Genomic DNA, 18259 nt, shown 5'->3' on the forward strand with positions numbered 1-18259 from the left:
GCACGCAAGCGCAGTACGGTCCCCCGGGCGACGGCGGCGGCGGCTCTTCGGGGTGCTCGGCTCCTTCCCATCTAGGCCGGCCCCGGCCCGTTTAGCCCCCAGGAACTCACTATTTGGGGCCGCGGACTTTCTCGTCGTGCCCCACAAAAGTAAAGCTTGGGGACCTGGGGGGAGCCGGAAGTACCGCCTCGCGATCCCCAAATACTGTCGGAAACGGAAGTGGCCATCGGAGGCAGGTTGGCGGAGGCAGGTTGGCGGAGGCCGGAAGTGACGGTACAGTGGGGAAGTCGGGGGCGGAGCTGCGGGGTTGTGGGGTGTGTGTGTGTTTGGTGTGTGTGGGGGTGTGTTTGGTCTGTGTTGGTTGCGTTGCTCTGCTAGAGCACCGAGGGTAGGTGGAAGAGGGAGGCAGTCAGCTAGCAGAGCTGGCCCACCGTGAGTGTCCGTCATTTCGGGTCTGTGGCGACTTAGGCGGGTTCGATGGGCGTGGCGTGGCGTGGCGCGCGTGCGCGAAACCACTTTCTCCGCAGAGTCTGGCGCGACCCTCGGTCTCTCGTTGTCCCAGGGTTTGCCGACTTCTCGGGCCCTTGTTTTATCGCGACCAGTGATGACACTGGTCTTGTGTTTCCTTCCTTCTCTGCTTCTTAGTCCGACTGGCCCTCCCTTATTGTGATTGGCATCGTGGAGGCCCTCCCACCTGCCGTCCTCCAGATCCCTGTGCCGTCGATCTGTTGCCCTTTGTGTTTCTCTCCCTGTGCCCCGGAATCTGAAGGGGAATGGGGGAGGGTGTGAGTGTGTGTGCCTGTGTGAGAGAAACTCTTTAGGTATTGGGGCGGAGTCTCGGGCCGGGGAGGCTTCCGGGTATATAAGAATCTGCTCTGGGCGACAGCGGACCTCCCTCATAACATTCTTCCTTAGAGAGCTGTCGGCCATGGAGCCCAATGATAGTACCAGTACCACTATGGAGGAACCTGACAGCCTGGAGGTGCTGGTGAAGACCCTGGACTCTCAGACCCGGACCTTTATTGTGGGGGCCCAGGTGAGACCCCAGTACTTCTGGGAGACACCCATTAACTGTTCCTCTTATAGGTTCCTTATTCTGAGAGAAGAGCCTAATTTTCTGGTTTTCACATTTTCTTTCATTGATTCCTTTGTTCATATTGTAGCCAGAACATTTTCTGATGTTTCCTCTTTGGTTTTTGTTGGGGAAGGCAGATTTTCTTTTGCCTTACTCCACCTGGATAAAACTCAGTGCAGAGAGAAACAAGGAAGGAGGAGTCTGTATTCCAACATCATAGATGAACCCCAGCCCACAGGGAGAGACACAGCTCCTGCCTTTGGGAAAGGAAAGAGAACACACAGACCTAAAATACAAATGTGTCTTAAAAACAAAAACTGGTGACATCTGTACTGTGTATTTAAAGGATAGAAATCAGATCCTGTAATGCTCATAATGCAGGTAGAGCTCTAATAGACAAAATTTTGAGGTGGTTAATTTATAGTTTTAAAACATGGTGTTACATGTATTTAAGGAAACCGTATAGGCTTGTGTGGTTAGGTGTATGTAAACAGCTTGGTACTCCTTAAGAGTCAGTTGTCTAGTTAGGAAAAATGTTTTTCTGGCTTGCCCCTTTTTCTTTCTTCTTGCTTGAGTCTGCCTTCCTTAATCTGATTTTCTACTCCATCTTCTTTGTCACTGCTTTTATCTTTGAGATTACAGTGTTGGTATCGTTCTGTGTTTGGGGAGGGGTCACTGGTATCTTTAGACACACACAGTCCTTTGGGAGCCAGGCAGAGAAGGAGAGAAAAGAATGTCAGTTGACTTTTCTGATTTTCAACCTTGTAGTTTTGTCCTAGGTTTATAACCTGAAGTTCCTTATGTTTATTGTATGTATATTGACAGGTGTTGCCTTAGTTCAGGGCTTTGCACAATAATTACCTCACAATTAAGACAGGCAGGTAGTGATTTTATGATGGGATGGTTTTTACCCCTCACAAGTCGGTTGTCCCTCTGCTGTCCTTCCTTTTTCTTCCATTCCCTGATTCCTATTTACGTCTCGTCTTCCTTACAGATGAATGTAAAGGAGTTTAAGGAGCACATTGCTGCTTCTGTCAGCATCCCCTCTGAGAAACAGCGGCTTATCTATCAGGGGCGAGTTCTGCAGGATGATAAGAAGCTCCAGGAATACAGTAAGGGGGTGGGGGAGGCAGTTCAGAGCTGCCGCTGTTGTTCAGAGGGATGGATGAGCTGAGGCCGTGGGTTTACCTGATCATACAATGTTTCGGTGTATATCTTTTTTTCTGCAGATGTTGGGGGAAAGGTTATCCACCTTGTGGAACGGGCTCCTCCTCAGACTCAGCTCCCTTCTTCAGCGTCTTCTGGAACAGGGTCTGCCTCAGCCACCCATGGTGGGGGACCCCCACCTGGTACTCGGGGGCCTGGGGCCTCTGTTCATGACCGGAATGCCAACAGCTATGTCATGGTTGGAACCTTCAATCTTCCTGTAAGCTTGTGTTTCACATGGGAGGGTTTTTCTGGGGTAGTTTTGGTTGTGGTAGCAGTCGAGAGCTTATAAGACAGGCGTCTCAGTCTTTAGATTGGGTTTGGAGGGCCCTGTGGTCTGATGATGGCCTCAGTGTTTGAAGAGATAGGGGGTGGGGCTCCAGAGAATCAGTTGGAAGTGCGGGGGCCTTAGTATTTGACTTCTCCCAGAACAACTTCCCTTACCCTTTCCCCAGAGTGACGGCTCTGCTGTGGATGTTCACATCAACATGGAACAGGCCCCGATTCAGGTATCCTGAGGCCTGGGAGGGTCAGGGAAGGGGATCTGGGAGAAGGAGGCCATGAAATGGGGGAGGATCTGGCTGAGGAGATGGCTGGGACCTGGTTTAATAGGTGGTGGAGCTTGTGGTTTATCTCAGACCTGTCCTGATCTTCTCTCTCCTGTTGTAGAGTGAGCCCCGAGTACGGCTGGTGATGGCTCAGCACATGATCAGGGATATACAAACCTTACTATCCCGGATGGAGGTGAGTGGGCAGGGCTGGCTAGGGTCTGTCTGTCTCACTGCATCCTCCCTACCCCTTTTCTCTCAGCCTAGGGGTGGGGGCATGACTGGCCACATCCACTGGATTCTCCCCTCCTAATCTAGTCTCTTTGCAGTCTTCATTCTTTCGGAAAGAAAAAGTATCTTTGTGAGGCTGTTTCATCCCTGCCAATTCTCTAAGTCCCGGGTATCTGGGCAGTTTGTTGCAGACTTGTCAGATGATTCTCATGGCATGTTTTTTCAGTTAAATACGGATTCCATGCTTTTCTATTCCTCGCTTATCATATTTGATACTGGGATGGTCTAATTTTTTTAGTTTGCTTTTGCAACCAGTGGCCTTTCCTTCTTTTCTCTTGGAGGTTAAGAAACCAGAGGCCATACTTTTTGTTAGTAATTTGTTTGGAAGTATCATAGGTATTCATCACGCATCTAACTTGTGTAAGTCTTAGGGAGTTGCTAGGGAGTCAGGTGTAGATGCAGAGCCCTGCCTTCAGGGAGCCGAGTTAGCGCATTCTCCACTCAGTCTGCTTTGACCTGAGTAATTTTCTGCTGCTGTCTCATCTTGCCTTTGGTGTCCTGACTCTTCCCCACCTTCAGTGCCGAGGGGGACCCCAAGCCCAGCAGAGTCAGGCGCCCCCACAGACGCCAGCTGTGGCCTCGGGGCCAGTAGCCTTGAGCTCTCCAACATCAGAACCGGTCGAAAGTGAAGTGCCTCTTCGGGAGCCCATGGAGGCAGAAGAGGTGGAGGAGCGTGCCCCTGCCCAGAGCCCGGAGCTCTCCCCTTCTGGCCCAGCCCCAGCAGGCCCAGCACCTGCCCCAGACACAAACACACCCAAGTGAGAGATGGAGGGAACCTTTTGGGGTAGGAGTGGGTTGGGGATTCTAAGTGAAGTATGAGGACCAGGGAAGGTCTGATGGGAGAGGAAGGATTGCTTAGGGATTATACCTGTAGAGTTAGTGTTGAGGGGCAGGGAGGGGCTCCAGTGTAGGTAAATGGGGTTAGGCCTGGCCGCTGAGCCGGAAGCACTGGTCTCCCTGGGGCAAGGAAATCCAAGTGGTGCTTCCTGAGCCTGAGCGAGATTCTCTCCTGAGTCCACACAGGCCCCGTCTGTTTTTTAGGGTTAGTGTTTTGCCATTGTAGGTACAGGATTGTGTGGTGGGGAGGGTGGAAGCAGTTTATTTTCCTCTTCCTATCTTCCCCTGGGTGAGGTTAAAGAACGGAAGCTCTGCCAGTTCAGGAAGGGATTGGGCCAGGGGTCTGGGAGGCCAGGAAGAGGTAGGGCAGATATGGTGAGGTTGGGAATCTGAGGGAAGCCTTGGCTCACTGCCCCTTGGGGTTGCCCACAGCCATCCTTCCCCTGCGGAGTATGTCGAGGTGCTTCAGGAGCTACAGCGGCTTGAGAGCCGCCTCCAGCCCTTCCTGCAGCGCTACTATGAGGTTCTGGGCGCCGCCGCCACTACAGACTACAATAACAATGTGAGCCCGCCCACCCCCTCGCCCAGTACTCCCCAGTGGGGCAGGGAGAAATGCAGATCACCCCTTCCCCCCGCAGAAGGCACTGCCTTCGACAGAATAGCTGCCCTTTAGATTTGGAAGGAAGTGATCTTTTCCTCCGTGACAGAGAAGGAGGATCTTTTTCTCCCTGACATCTTTATGATGGCCACTGTCACTGTCCTCGCACCCTCTTGATCCCCTCAGTGAATTATTTAGGAAGTTTATAAAGTAAGGGAGATTAGCAGGTGGTAACTGATTCATTGTAGGGCTTATTTTATCAGGAAGCTGTTAACGTGTATAAAACAGAATTTACTTGCAAAGATGTGGTCTACACAGAAGCTTCTAAGCACGTACTTGAAGAAGTAGAGGACGTGAGAACGTGATAATTTCAAGAAGGTGCTGTTTTTGTTAGCGAGGTGGATTCTAGCCTAATGGTTTCCGCCTTTCTGTGTTTGGCCCCGGGGAGTACAGCAAGAGGGCCGTGAAGAGGACCAGCGCTTGATCAACCTGGTGGGGGAGAGCCTGCGGCTGCTGGGCAACACCTTTGTGGCGTTGTCTGATCTGCGTTGCAATCTGGCGTGTGCGCCGCCGCGTCATCTGCATGTGGTCCGGCCCATGTCTCACTACACCACCCCCATGGTGCTCCAGCAGGCAGCCATCCCCATCCAGGTGGGTTAGGGGAGTCTGGCCTGAGGGAGAATGGAGGGCTGTCAGTGGAACGATCCAGCATAGCTATTGGGCTCAAAAGAGGTTAGAAGGGGAGCATACTTTGGAAACGTGGTGACGCACAATGAAGGAGCCGTTAGAAGTACAGTGTGTCGCGGGGTGCTCTGGGTTAGGCTCTGGTGTTTTTCTCACTTCTGCCCCATCCATCTCTATCGTCCAGATCAACGTGGGGACCACTGTGACCATGACGGGGAATGGGACCCGGCCCCCCCCGACTCCCAGTGCAGAGGCACCTCCCCCTGGTCCTGGGCAGGCCTCGTCCTTGGCCCCCTCTTCTACCACCGTCGAGTCTTTGACTGAGGGGGCTCCCCCGCCAGGACCGGCTCCCCCGCCGACCGCCAGCCACCCAAGGGTCATCCGGATTTCCCACCAGAGCGTGGAGCCCGTGGTTATGATGCACATGAACATTCAGGGTGAGTTAGGAACAGTCGCTGGCAGAGAAGAGCAGCGCGATGTGGGAGGTGGGGTTGGCGCTGAGGTGTGAGGGCGCCAGGTGGGGAAGGGGAGGCCAGGGCTGATGGCGGTGGCAGGGGGATCGAGCAGAACCTCTTCTGGTTGGTGTGGGGGGGCGGGCGGCAGGAAGAACTACTTGTCCTCAGGGAGCTGTTTGCATGGTGAAGGGAGTGTCTCCTCCTTGGCTAGATGGAGTGAAAGGCAGGCTTTGTGGTCGGGGGAGTGGAAGCCTGAAGCACGCCGATATCAGGAGGATACAGTCAGGCCTTGGCCCCGCCTGTCTCAGGGCCACTCTCTCTTGTCTCCTTGCCCAGATTCTGGCACACAGCCCGGTGGAGTTCCGAGTGCTCCCACTGGCCCCCTAGGACCCCCTGGTCATGGCCAGACCCTGGGTAAGAGTGAGGGCATCAGAGCAGGCTGAGCTCTGGGTAGAGAAGGGGTAGGGCCAAGTGGGTGGGTTGAAGGGGGTCCAGGTTCAAGGTTACATCAGACCCACCCCCCAGGCTCCACCCACATCCAGCTGCCCTCCCTGCCCCCTGAGTTCATGCACGCCGTCGCCCACCAGATCACACATCAGGCCATGGTGGCAGCTGTTGCCTCCGCGGCCGCAGGTAATGACCTGAAAGGGGAAGCCTGGGAGGTGGGGCCTGGACCACGGTGGTGGGCATCATCCACTGGCAGGCCGGGGCCCGGCCCTCAGCCCTCTTCGGTCTCTCCCCTCTGCCACCCACAGGACAGCAGGTGCCAGGCTTCCCGACAGCTCCCACCCGGGTGGTGATTGCCCGGCCCACCCCTCCACAGGCTCGGCCTTCCCATCCTGGGGGGCCCCCAGTCTCGGGGGCTCTGGTGAGTAGGGGTGGGGAGTTCCACTGGGGATGAGTGTGGGGAGAAAATTCTATGGTGGGGCATGGAGAGGCCAAGACTGAAAGCCTGCCTTTCTCCTCCCCCCTCAGCCAGGCGCTGGCCTGGGTGCCAACGCCTCTTTAGCCCAGATGGTGAGCGGCCTCGTGGGGCAGCTTCTTATGCAGCCTGTTCTTGTGGGTGAGTGCTTGTTCTTCCCCACTTCAAACTGAGGAGGTTTCCCTGGCTCTGAAGGCTGATGCTCCCTTCCTGGTCTCCTCACTGGCACTTCCCAGTTCTCTCCATATTCCTTTGTTCTTGCTTTCCTACTGGGAAGACCAGAATGGAGATGCTGTGGGGTCTTGATTTTCTTGAGATTTCAACTTTCCTCTTTTGGCCCCTATAGCTCAGGGGACCCCAGGAATGGCTCCACCTCCAGCCCCTGCCACTGCGTCAGCCAGTGCCGGCACCACCAACACAGCTACCACAGCTGGCCCTGCCCCCGGGGGGCCTGCCCAGCCTCCACCTCCTCAACCCTCTGCCTCTGATCTTCAGTTCTCTCAGCTCCTGGGGAACCTGCTGGGGCCTGCAGGGCCAGGGGCTGGAGGGCCTGGCATGGCTTCTCCCACCATTACTGTGGCGATGCCTGGTGTCCCTGCCTTTCTCCAGGGCATGACTGACTTCTTGCAGGTGAGTGGCTGGCTTGCTCCTCACTTCACCCTTCCTATTCCTGGGCCCAGCCAGGCACTGGAGTCTTGTTGCCATTATATTGCCACTTGGAAGGAAACTTGGGAATTTATTGACTCTGAACCCTCCATTTTGGAGATGAGGAAAACAGGGCTTGGAGAGAGAAGCATAGTAATTTGGGTCACTGCTTTCTGACCTAACTCAATCAGAGGGAGAGAGGTAGCTGCTCAACCTGACTCTACTCTGGAGAAGCTACAGTGTGTATTCTGCTTTAAGGTGCAAAGACTGGAATAGAGCTCCACGTCTTCCAGACCCCTGTTGATTTGTGCCTTCCTGATGCCCTTTTATGCCCTTGTCCCCATTCTCACTTTGTCTTCTGTTCTTCCTTCCTTCTCTGTGGGGCAGGCAACACAAACAGCTGCTCCACCACCTCCGCCACCTCCGCCCCCACCCCCGCCTCCGGCCCCAGAACAGCAGACGGTGCCTCCACCAGGGTCCCCCTCTGGTGGCGCAGGGAGTCCTGGAGGCCTGGGTCCTGAGAGCCTGCCGCTGGAGTTTTTCACCTCGGTGGTGCAGGGAGTGCTGAGTTCCCTGCTGGGCTCCCTGGGGGCTCGGGCTGGCAGCAGTGAAAGTATCGCTGCTTTCATACAACGCCTCAGTGGATCCAGCAACATCTTTGAGCCTGGGGCTGATGGGGCTCTCGGTGAGCAAATGGGGGTGCCTTGGCCTTCTCTAGGGAGGGGCAACCAGGGGACGGTAGATGGCCTTTGTTAGGGGTATTGTCAAGGTGGGGTGAGGCTGATGGGCAGGCCGGGTGGTAAAGGCCGCTGCTCCCTTCTGCCCCTGTCCCTAGGATTTTTTGGGGCACTGCTCTCTCTTCTGTGCCAGAACTTCTCCATGGTGGATGTGGTGATGCTTCTCCACGGGCATTTCCAGCCACTGCAGCGGCTCCAGCCCCAGCTGCGATCTTTCTTCCACCAGCACTATCTGGGTGGCCAGGAGCCCACACCTGGTAACATCCGGGTAAATGAAGACCTTGGGCCCAGAACTCTTCTTCTCACCTTCAGTTCCTTATTCCTAACTTTGTCCGTTGCCTAAAGCTGTGACTGCCCCAGCTCAAGCCCTGGGCTTGGTTGGGGAGGAGGGGGAAGTGTCTTGAGGGGTGTGGGACTTGGTTCTAAACTTGTGCTGTTCTCTTCCCCCCACACCGCCCCCCAGACGGCAACCCACACATTGATCACGGGGCTAGAAGAATACGTGCGGGAGAGTTTTGTGAGTAACCCTTCCCCATCCCCTCCTCTCCTGGCTCTGGTCAGGATAGCCCATGGCTCCCAGTCTCTCAGGGCTTCTGATTTGGGGGTCTTTGTGTGTTTTGTCTCTCAGTCTTTGGTGCAAGTTCAGCCAGGTGTGGACATCATCCGGACAAACCTGGAATTTCTCCAAGAGCAATTTAATAGCATTGCTGCTCACGTGATGCACTGCACAGGTCAGGGGCTCGCTGGGCCCAGGTGAATGGGGCATGTTGGATGTGCAGGGCTGCTGGGTGCCAGCATTCCGTCCTTATTTCTCACCCACAGACAGTGGATTTGGGGCCCGTTTGCTAGAGCTGTGTAACCAGGGCCTGTTTGAATGCCTGGCCCTGAACCTGCACTGCTTGGGGGGACAGCAGATGGAGCTTGCTGCTGTCATCAATGGCCGAATTGTAAGCATCACCCAGTCCCAGATTCCCAGCCTTTTGTTTCCTCAGGTTTCTGTTTTCTTTGGTATCCTGCAGTTTTCTTTTTCTCAAAACTGCCATCCTTTACTGTTTGGTACCTTTCGAAAGCTGTTTGAGGGTTTTGTGTTCCAAGTCTGCTTTCTGCCCCCCAGCGTCGCATGTCTCGTGGAGTGAATCCGTCCTTGGTGAGCTGGCTCACCACTATGATGGGACTGAGGCTTCAGGTGGTACTGGAGCACATGCCTGTAGGCCCTGATGCCATTCTCAGATATGTTCGCAGGGTTGGTGATCCCCCTCAGGTAAGGGACCTGATGGGCTATGGGGTCAGGGGACTCGAAGGAACTGCAGAGATCTGAGAGGGCCTTTTGTGTTGGTCTCCTTCTCTGTCCTTTTGCACAGACGCTTCCTGAGGAGCCAATGGAAATTCAGGGATCAGAGAGAACTCCCCCTGAGCCTCAGGTACCAGGGAGAGGTCGAGGAGCCAGATAATGTGGAGTGGAGGGCTGGGGCCGGAAGGGCTGGAGGCTGAGAATTCTGAAGCCTGGGTCTTCCCACTGTCTGACTGCCAGCGGGAGAATGCTTCTCCAGCCCCTGGGACAACAGCAGAAGAGGCCATGTCCCGAGGTCCGCCTCCTGCTCCTGAGGGAGGCTCCCGAGACGAGCAGGATGGAGCTTCAGCCGAGACAGAACCTTGGGCAGCTGCAGTCCCCCCAGTGAGTGTCAGGAGGTGGTCCAGTGGGCTAAGGCAGCTGAAAGTTGTGGGAATGACTATTTTCTTTTTTCCTCCCCAGGAATGGGTTCCTATTATCCAGCAGGACATTCACAGCCAGCGGAAGGTGAAACCGCAGCCCCCACTGAGCGATGCCTACCTCAGTGGTATGCCTGCCAAGAGACGCAAGGTTGGTTTGCCTCTTCCCTGAGGATCGCTCTTTATCCGAATTCCCCTGTTGTGCTTAGAGTCAAACTAATTAGAGCTGGAAAGAATTCTTCCTAGTTTAGTCCCCTGATTTAATTGATGAGGAAACCTTTCTGGCTCAGACTTGCTCACGGTTGTTGCCCCACACTTTTATATTAGTCTGTTTGTCAGCAGTCCTTGTCATCCCTCAGTTGCCCAATCCCCATGTGACCAGGGCCCATCGTCCTTAAGGTGGGCTTCCTCTTGTGGACTAGCTAGCTGTGAATACTGGGTGGCTTGACCCGTTCTGCCCCTCTTGTTTTGAAGACTAAGTCCAGCACATTCAATGGTGTTTTTGGCCAGAGCCAAACACAATTAGGAAGGCATTTCTGCTGTCAAAATGACACATGGACTGTTTCCCTTCTCTCCGCTAGCATGGAGACTCAGTGGTTGACTCATGGAAAGGGTGAGCTGGGTGGTGACATTGGATCTGATGTTGAGCCTCTTTTCCCTTTCAACCCCATCCCCCAGACGATGCAGGGTGAGGGCCCCCAGCTGCTTCTCTCAGAGGCCGTGAGCCGGGCAGCTAAGGCAGCCGGAGCTCGGCCCCTGACGAGCCCCGAGAGCCTGAGCCGGGACCTGGAGGCACCAGAGGTTCAGGAGAGCTACAGGCAGCAGGTGCCCCCACCTTGAAGCAGCATAGGGATGGTCTAGTGGGAGGGATTGGGCTAGGGTCCCTCTTCCCTGGATCCCTTCAGAGATGAACTGGTCAGTCTGGGGCTACTACTTGGTTTTAAAATGTTTTCCCCTAGGGGCATCTGGGAAGGCTCAGTGATGCCATATTGGGCTACTGGACAGTACATGGCTGGTGGGGAAATGTTAGCTCCTGAGGGGTGACTTCTGTGTGCTTGCTGGGATCCTAGGGGCTGGGCCAGTACCACTCCAACCTGCTTTGCTCTCTCTCTCTCTAGCTCCGGGCTGATATACAAAAGCGACTGCAGGAAGACCCTAACTACAGCCCCCAGCGCTTCCCTAATGCCCACAGGGCTTTTGCTGAGGATCCCTAGCTCTTTGCTCCATAGCCCTCCATCATCAGGGGACCATTTCTCCCCTCTTCCTTCACAGTATTTAAGAAATAAAGTCAGATTTTCCTGGCTCTTTCTTTTGGTCTCTAAATTGTCTTTGTTAAGTAGTCTAAGCCCCTTAATCTTCTATGAAGTTGGTTTTATAAATTAATCCCCAGGAACCCACCTATACTAGACAGCTTGTAACATTTCACCATGAGCAGGTGAGCAGCACAAGTGTACAAGCCTGTTGTGAGGTCAGCCATTTTCAAGGAGAACTGTAAATGAGATGAAAGAAACCTACATGGTAGAAACCTGTATCCTAGTACGTGCTAGGATAGGGCTCTCAAACCATTTAATTGCCAAGCAGCTGCAGACCTGTAGTCTTGACTAGCATGCAGTGGTACCAGTGTTAACCAAGTTTGACTCTGGTAGAACTGTTCTACCCAGTTCAAGGAGCCCAACCAAGTTCAAGCTCTGTGCCTGAACACATGTGACAGCTATGAAAGCACTTCCTTTCTTTGTAGACATGACCAAAGGGACACGTGGCTGCAAATTCTCTGCTGTCCCTTCCCCTTTATAGCTAGTTTGTGCTGGGCAAATAGAACGTGGCAGAAACCTAAGGACAGGTTGTAAGCTTTGCAGCTTCTGCCCAGACCTCTTGTAACACTGACTCAGGGAGGGACATTAAAAGGCCTTATGACTCAGGGTATCTTGCCAGAGAAGCCATGCAGAGACAGTGGTTGACAACCCAATGGAGTTCTGCCTTCCAGATGTCCCACCATGGCCCCAGACATGTGAGCAAAAGCCCTATAGGACCAAGGAGCTCTCAGGTGCTGACTGACTGGTTACCAACCAACCTCACTCACTGGCACAAGATTTGCCCAAGGGAGCCCAGCTCTAATTCCTGGCCCACAGAACTTTAAAGATACAACGAAAGTTTGTTCTGAGGTAGTTCTGTTATATCACTGAGGTAAATGGGAAATGGTTCCCTGACTGAAACCACTCTACAGATCACGTGGCACTGAACTATGACACAGGAGATTGCAAACAACTGACCCATCCCCAAAATCATTTTGGAAATTTTTTTTTAATCCTTTTATTATTCTTTTTTAACAAACGGCCCCAGGGATAGGGGACCAGGGGAGGGGAGAGGAGGGGAAGCGAGGCCCCAGCCCCACAACCCCTCCCAGGGTGGGGGCAATCCAGGCTCCTTGTCCCCTCGGGGCCCAGGCTCCTCTGCCCTTCGGGGTGGCCCTTCTCGAGAAGGTGCCCCCGTCCGCTCCCAAGGCTTCGGCGTCCAGCACAGGGCATCTGGTGGGGAGGCCTGGGGGACAGGTACATGTGGAAGAGTTAAGTCAAACAGGTCAGGGATGAAAGGACAGGAACTCAGGTGGTGACTTTTAAATTAAGACTTGAGACCACAGGGGTTTCTCCTTCACCTGTTGGTAGAGGTCGATGCGCTGGGTGCGGAAGACTCCACTGTAGGTGGAAGGTGGGGCCTTGAGACGGGAGTTGAGGCCAGAGAAAGACCTGAAGGAGGAATGGCATTTGAGGCAACCTTAAGTCCTGCCCCTGGTCCCCAAAGAAAGTAAGTCCTTGGGGATGGATAGGCAGTCTGCATCCCCATTCCCTTCTCTTGCCTTCCAGCTGGAGGAGTACGTGATGACCCAGGTCCCCCAAGGTTGCTGTTCAGTTTTCGATAATCATGGAACGGCTTTAGTTCTACTGGGTGCAGCTGAAGGACAAAAAATTCATCAGCATCCTGCCTCTCAACGCTTTTATCTCGAGATGCTAAATCCCTACCCCTAACTCTTGGGGTTCCCTAGCACTTCAGTTCCTGTACCTTACCTCTGCTCGACCCAAGCTAGGGCCAAAGGGCCTGGCAGGTGAAGGCAGCACCCGAGTAGCAGGAGCAGGTGGGGGCCGCACAGCCAGGCTGGGGGGCTGCAGAGCAGGGCCCACAGGTAACAGAGAAAGGGGGGGTGGGGCAGGAGGCGGCGCTGGTGGCAGGGAGCCGAAGTTCACCACAGGCAGCTGAGAGTCCACCATGGGTAGAAGCACCTGTAACGAGAAACATGGGAGTGAGTGTGGGGGCAGGGAGGAATGTCAGAAAACCATGGAGAGAGTCCAAACAGTTAACAAAAAAAGCTAGAAGTTGGAGGAGAACAGAACAAAAGGGAACTGGGAAGATAAAAGGTACCTGCTGGGCAGGGGCCCCTGAGGGGAGGAAGCCACTTTGGCCACCAGGTTGCAGAGGAGGAGAATAAAAATCTGAAGGGGATGGCAGATCCTGTCGCACCTGTTGGGGAACAGGGAGGAATAAGTCAACTCCCCCAAAAGCATTCTTCACCCCACCCCTAACTCCCTAAGCCCAGCACACCCCCACCTCTTCTTACCTGAAGCAAGGGTGGGTCTGGCAAAGGGCTGGGGCAGAAAGCTGGAGAGTAGAGGAAGGAAGGCGGAGGGTAGAGAACTCCTCCAGCTGGCAACTTCCCCAGCTCTGCTGCTTGCAGTGGGGAGAAATCCAGAAACTGGCCCTTGACAGCTACCCCAGAGAGCAGTGCCGAGGGTGGGGCTGGGCCTGGGGGGAGGTACAGGGGCTGTGATCTGAAAAGAAATTGGGGCAAGGGGGAGGAAAGGCATCAGGAAGCCGAAGTCATTTACTCCTTTAGTCTGAGCAGTACTGTTAAGTCCACTAGCCGCCAGGTACCCTAGAAATGTATTCCCCTTCCTTCTTCCCCTGAAACACAGTTCCATTTCCTTCTGAGATCCACAGAGATCTAGTCTTACCTGTAAGGGTGCAATGAGGGTGTCCCAGGGCGGAAACCTCCATTGTTGGGATGTAGCTGAGAGTCTATGGCTCCCCCTGAAACCTGCAGGAGAGCAAGTATGGAATAGCTCCAGTTTTCCTGGTCAAGAAAAGCTCACTCACCCCACCCACTACAGCAAAAGCAGGGAGAAAAATGAAATGACAAAAAAAAAAAGTGTTAAAAACTACAAATTGGAAAGGTTTGATATTAGGAGACTACAGAAAGGGGCAGAAAGGAGTCTTGGGATAGGAAGTAGGACCTACCTGAGAACTGGGAGGCCCAGGGCTGCCGTAGAAGACCTCAGGGTACAAGCGTTGGCCTGAGGAGCTGGTCTCTGGGCCACAGTGCCCAGAACCCAGGTTCTTGGATTGTGGCTCAGCTGAGGCAGAAGCACTGGGGAGCAGCTCCCAGTCTCGGGCTATGGGAATGGCCTGGGAAGGACAAGCCTTGTCAAGGGGGCTATCTGGGCAACCTGGATGCCCAAGTCACTCCCAGACGTCTTCTCTAGAAGTCTAAGGTCTTTCCCCAAAACCTCACTCTCCCACTTACCTCAGTGACTGATACCGTTAGCTCCTTCTCTGCTTTTAAACTGTCTCCCACCACTAGGCACAAGTCCGAGTCCTGTGATCATGAGGCAGGAGAGATTGTCCCATGATTCAGACATGTGTCCTCCACATCCCACTTCTAGTCCACCCAACCCAAGACACCCAGATCTAGCCTACACAGACCTTGTCACTGGTACCAAACTGGACTGGAGGACCAGGTCGATGGGATGGCCGGAGGGAGCCAGGCTCTGGGCCTCGGTCTGTACGCTGCAATCGTTCTGTGCCAATGGGCCCAGGGGGCAGAGGCTGCTCCCGGGGCAGCTCCTGGGTAGGGCAACACAGTGAAGTAGGATTGGGGAAAGGAAAAGGAAGCCCCAATCAGCACACACAGGCAGAGGAAAGGGGAGGCAAAGGTAAGGCCAAAGTCAAAGTCCCAGAAACATTCTTCTGATCCTTTCTTGGTCGTTTACCTTTCTGTCCCCATCGTGGGGGGCAGGTGGCCGTCTCCTAGGAGGTTCAGAGGGTTCAGAGCCAGGTGGACCCTCACCAGGAACAGCATTCAGGGGGGAGGGGCCTCCAGACCGCTTGGGGGGCCCCTCTGCTGCCCCCTTGAGTCCTCCATCAGGGGAACTTCGCTGGCTGCAGGGACCTGATGACACCTGAGAATCCCCACTCAGGTCCACCCCACTGTCAGACTGACTCATCTGAGAGGAGTGGAGAAGGAGTTAGGTCAGAGTAGAAAGCACCCCAATACCTGACTGTGGTACACACACAGACAAACTACAGAAAGTAGGCAGCTACGTGATGCCACAGCCCCATACACATCCCAGCATAGGTGGGGAAGTATGACCAGTGTTCAATAAGATCCCAGCTCAGACACTCCTTCCCACCCTCACTTACCTCTGTGCCAGCCACATCCTCAAAAGGACTCAGGGGTTCCATCCAAGGCTCCATGGAGCCAGGCTGGTAACTCTTCCGGCTAGTGGCTGGGAGGAGCACCAACACAACAGGAGTGAGAGAAGATGGCTCTGCGGCGCGCCTCGCCCTCTAAGCCCTCTAACACAGTCCTTTCCTTCTGCTCAGCTTAACTCACCAGTATGTATACGATCCCAGAGGTGAGGGGTCAGGGCCTCTGTTCCTGCATCTCTGGACTCTCCCTGAGGGCCTGGGCCCTCGGGTTTGGGGCCCAAGAATCCAGAGCTATGAGAAGGTGGCAAAGATTCCTAAAGGTGAGAGACCAGAAGCAAAACATGAATGAGGTGGGAACTGGGAAGGTAAGCACCTAAGACAGAGTGCCCCAGTTGTGGGGGAAAAGGGAGACGTGGGAGATAAACAGCGACTAACGCTGAGAATTTGAGGTGAAAACACAATGACAGAAATAGGAAGAGTGAAGAAAACGTAAGTGAAAACCTTTGAAAGTGAGAGCAGTGAAACATCACCTCAAGCCCCATCCCTCACCTCCTGCAGCAGCTCCGGTTTTCTGGGAGGCCGCTCTCGCCGTTTGGGGGGGAAGGGATTAACCCCGGCAGAGTCCCGGGGAGTCCCGCCCACCCCCCTGACCATCGGCCCTGGCTCCTCCAAGTGGGGGTCTGGGGAAAAGGGGAAATCCGTCAGCATGTCTTGCTCTATCACTGAACCAAGCTTTTCCCTCTGTACTCCACCTCCCAACCCTTCCACCCTCAGTGCAGACACCCAGCATCAGGGCTCCCAGGCCAGATTCCTCCCCCTTCAGCACCTGGCCTTCTCTGGGGATGGAGACATTTGCACCCTCAGCCCCTCCAGCTTACCCGAATTGACGTCATTGTTGTTGGCCCTCTGAGGGTCATACCGGGTTGGGGGCCGAGGGGAAGGGCCTTGGGGGGTTTGGGGAGGCCCAGGCTTGGGCCTTGGGTGGCCCCCTGGTGCAGCTGCACTTCCTTGGCGGCTGCTGAGCTGGGCCAGAGCCTGTTGGATGCCAGCAGGGTTGCTGTGGATAACTTGGTCCAGGCGGAAGACAGCAGAACTGCTGGGGGGTGGGGGAGGCAGAGGGAGCCCTGGGGAACGCTCCTCTGGAGGACGGCTGAAGAAAACAGAGCATCTGTTCCAGTATGCACAGAATTGTTACATCTTCCCTACAAGTCAAATCTCTTCTACCTCTCCACCTTCAACCAACCAGTCCTCTGCACTAAAACCCAGGTGTTTCTGAGCACTTTCCCCCACCCCCCCACACCGTGCGGCTTATGGGATTCTCGGCTCCCCAGCCAGGGATCGAACCCAGGCTCCAGCAGTGAAAGCGCCGAGTCCTAACCACTGGACAGCCATGGAATTCCCCATTTCTGAGCACTTCCAAGGAATTCTACTTGTAAAGATCAAGGGGAAAGCAAGGAATATGGGTGTTCCCAATGCTGTCAACTGCTTTCCAGCTACTTTACCTAGACATGGATAACCTAGTGTGCCTAAGAGTGTGCCCTGCGCCCTCGGATCTCACACTCCACAGCACCCAACCACACCTTTCCCCCAGGTTTTCTCCCCTCCCCCAACTTTCTAACCCTAAGAATAAACTTAATCACCTGTCTGTACCCACCTTCGGTTCTTGGGAGAGGGCCAGCTCCTCTTGTCCCCTCGCCCTGGGCCGGTCCTCCCTCCAGGACCCCCGCCACCTCCACTGCTGCCGCCACCACTGCCAGACTTGCTGCTTGGGCCTGGGCGCCGGTTCTGCCTTTCCATGCCTGGCCGCTGACTCGAGAAGCTCCGCTTGCTCAAATCTTTGGCTCTCTGGCTCAGCTCTCCACGGGACATGGCTGAAATGCCTGGTCCAGCTCCACCTCCACTGCCTCCGGGAGTCCCCACAGCTTTGGGGGTTAGCAGTGCTGCTGGCGGAGCCTCCTTGTCCCCCCGGCGCTCACTGGCAAAGTCACTGCTCTCTGAGGCAGTCTCCCATTCCTCATTGGCTTGGTCTGAGTTCTGGTTTGACAGATCGGGAGACTTAGCAGCTGCCCGGCGAGGTGGTGGGGGCACTGCTACCGTTGTGAGGGTCTCCTCCGGTCCAGGAGTGGAGACTGGAAGGGCAAGGGAAGAGGACTTGCCCTCAGCGCCCCTGGCAGCGTTCTCCCGTTCCTGTTTCAGTCTCCGGAAACGAGGCGGTTTGTCCTGTTGCTGAGCCCTCCCATGTCGCCTCCTTCTGGGCCGCTCTCCGTCTTCCACACCCATGCCTATGTTGCTGCCTCCACTGCTGCCTCCTCGGGCCATGGGGGACAAGGGCCCTGGGATCAGCTTCTCTTTCAAAGGTTCCTTACTTGGAGGCAAAGGACCTGTTGGAGGCTTCTTTGGAGCCAGAGACTTGGTTGGGGGGCTCCAGCCTGGGCAAATGGGGGGAGGGGGCCGCCCTCCCCCTCGACCCCGGCGTGATGGCACTCCTCTGGGAGTGAAGACTCGTCCACCTCGGGCAGTGGAAAAGCGGGCTGGGGCTGGTGAAGGGGGTGCTCCTGATGGTGGGGGAGCAAGAGGGACCTGCGTAAGTACTCCTTCCTTGGGTGTCGGGGCCTCCTTGTCCGAGGGGGCCAGATCACTCTCATGGGTCTCGCTGCCTGTCTCTGAACCCCGCTGCCGGCGCCGCTTGGGGATTTCTTCATATTCTGAACCCTCACTCCGTGTCTCGCTGGCAGTGCGGCCTCGGGGAGCAGGAGGATGGTTTGGTCCCCCTGCCCCACCTCCACGCCCATCATCTCCTCGGAATTCCCGGTAACTACGGAACTCTCGGCTTCGGGCTCCCCGCCCCCGTCCCCCATAGGTGCCCCGAAAACCCCTCCCTCTGGCAAAATACTCCCCTCGGCCCCGACCCCGGCAAGAGGTAGGACCCACTCTCTCATAGGAATAGTCCCTCCGAAGCCTTGGGGCAGGGGAAAGAGTCCCACTGGGTGGGGTCTCCTTGGGGCCACCTATCTTCCCCTTTGCCGTCTTCAATGGGTCTGGCTTTGGAAGCTTGGGGGTTTCATCCCCCTGT

At 55.2% G+C, this 18259-nt stretch overlaps 2 protein-coding genes across 12 annotated transcripts in view; one reads left to right on the forward strand and one right to left on the reverse strand.

The window, feature by feature from the left end:
• On the forward strand, positions 1-11016 carry BAG6 (BAG cochaperone 6). 11 transcript variants are annotated; one of them, XM_024738607.1, is made up of 26 exons: positions 5-273; positions 916-1036; positions 2070-2187; positions 2305-2501; positions 2737-2790; positions 2951-3025; positions 3640-3878; positions 4390-4519; positions 5009-5206; positions 5424-5676; positions 6031-6108; positions 6220-6327; positions 6450-6562; positions 6670-6757; positions 6963-7246; positions 7649-7946; positions 8097-8266; positions 8462-8515; positions 8627-8729; positions 8821-8945; positions 9113-9259; positions 9360-9419; positions 9530-9673; positions 9752-9859; positions 10387-10533; positions 10827-11016. In XM_024738607.1, exons 2-26 carry the CDS (start codon positions 929-931, stop codon positions 10920-10922), a joined length of 3495 nt encoding a protein of 1164 aa, XP_024594375.1. In that variant the 5' UTR covers positions 5-273; positions 916-928; the 3' UTR covers positions 10923-11016. The 11 variants fall into 11 exon arrangements, with proteins under 11 accessions (XP_024594380.1, XP_024594375.1, XP_024594379.1 ...); XM_024738606.1 differs by lacking the exon at positions 5-273 and adding an exon at positions 301-432; XM_024738608.1 differs by lacking the exon at positions 5-273 and adding an exon at positions 370-388.
• A 600-nt stretch (positions 11017-11616) lies between these two features.
• Positions 11617-18259, reverse strand: part of PRRC2A (proline rich coiled-coil 2A) — a 16467-nt gene continuing 9824 nt past the window's right edge. Inside the window, exons 17-33 of the mRNA XM_024738550.1 lie at positions 16841-18259; positions 16065-16336; positions 15736-15866; positions 15371-15500; positions 15178-15263; positions 14748-14981; positions 14461-14601; positions 14282-14353; positions 13996-14163; positions 13713-13795; positions 13319-13529; positions 13123-13221; positions 12771-12983; positions 12563-12657; positions 12362-12452; positions 12104-12246; positions 11617-11632 (exon numbers count right to left, since the gene is read on the reverse strand). The exon at positions 16841-18259 is cut by the window's right edge and continues 14 nt beyond it. Coding sequence (XP_024594318.1) covers positions 11617-11632; positions 12104-12246; positions 12362-12452; positions 12563-12657; positions 12771-12983; positions 13123-13221; positions 13319-13529; positions 13713-13795; positions 13996-14163; positions 14282-14353; positions 14461-14601; positions 14748-14981; positions 15178-15263; positions 15371-15500; positions 15736-15866; positions 16065-16336; positions 16841-18259 — 3604 coding nt within the window. The remainder of the gene's footprint in view (positions 11633-12103; positions 12247-12361; positions 12453-12562; positions 12658-12770; positions 12984-13122; positions 13222-13318; positions 13530-13712; positions 13796-13995; positions 14164-14281; positions 14354-14460; positions 14602-14747; positions 14982-15177; positions 15264-15370; positions 15501-15735; positions 15867-16064; positions 16337-16840) is intronic.

The sequence above is a fragment of the Neophocaena asiaeorientalis genome, unplaced genomic scaffold (assembly GCF_003031525.2).
Source record: "Neophocaena asiaeorientalis asiaeorientalis breed wild unplaced genomic scaffold, Neophocaena_asiaeorientalis_V1.1 scaffold282, whole genome shotgun sequence".
Lineage (NCBI taxonomy): Eukaryota > Metazoa > Chordata > Mammalia > Artiodactyla > Phocoenidae > Neophocaena > Neophocaena asiaeorientalis.

Excerpts from the sequence above, each read along its gene's own strand:
- BAG6 (XM_024738607.1), top strand. The coding sequence starts at position 929 with ATGGAGCCCAATGATAGTACCAGTACCACTATGGAGGAACCTGACAGC. Across the intron at positions 5,677-6,030 it reads GATGCACATGAACATTCAGG|ATTCTGGCACACAGCCCGGT; the intron begins GTGAGTTAGGAA and ends CTCCTTGCCCAG. Across the intron at positions 8,946-9,112 it reads CTGTCATCAATGGCCGAATT|CGTCGCATGTCTCGTGGAGT; the intron begins GTAAGCATCACC and ends TCTGCCCCCCAG.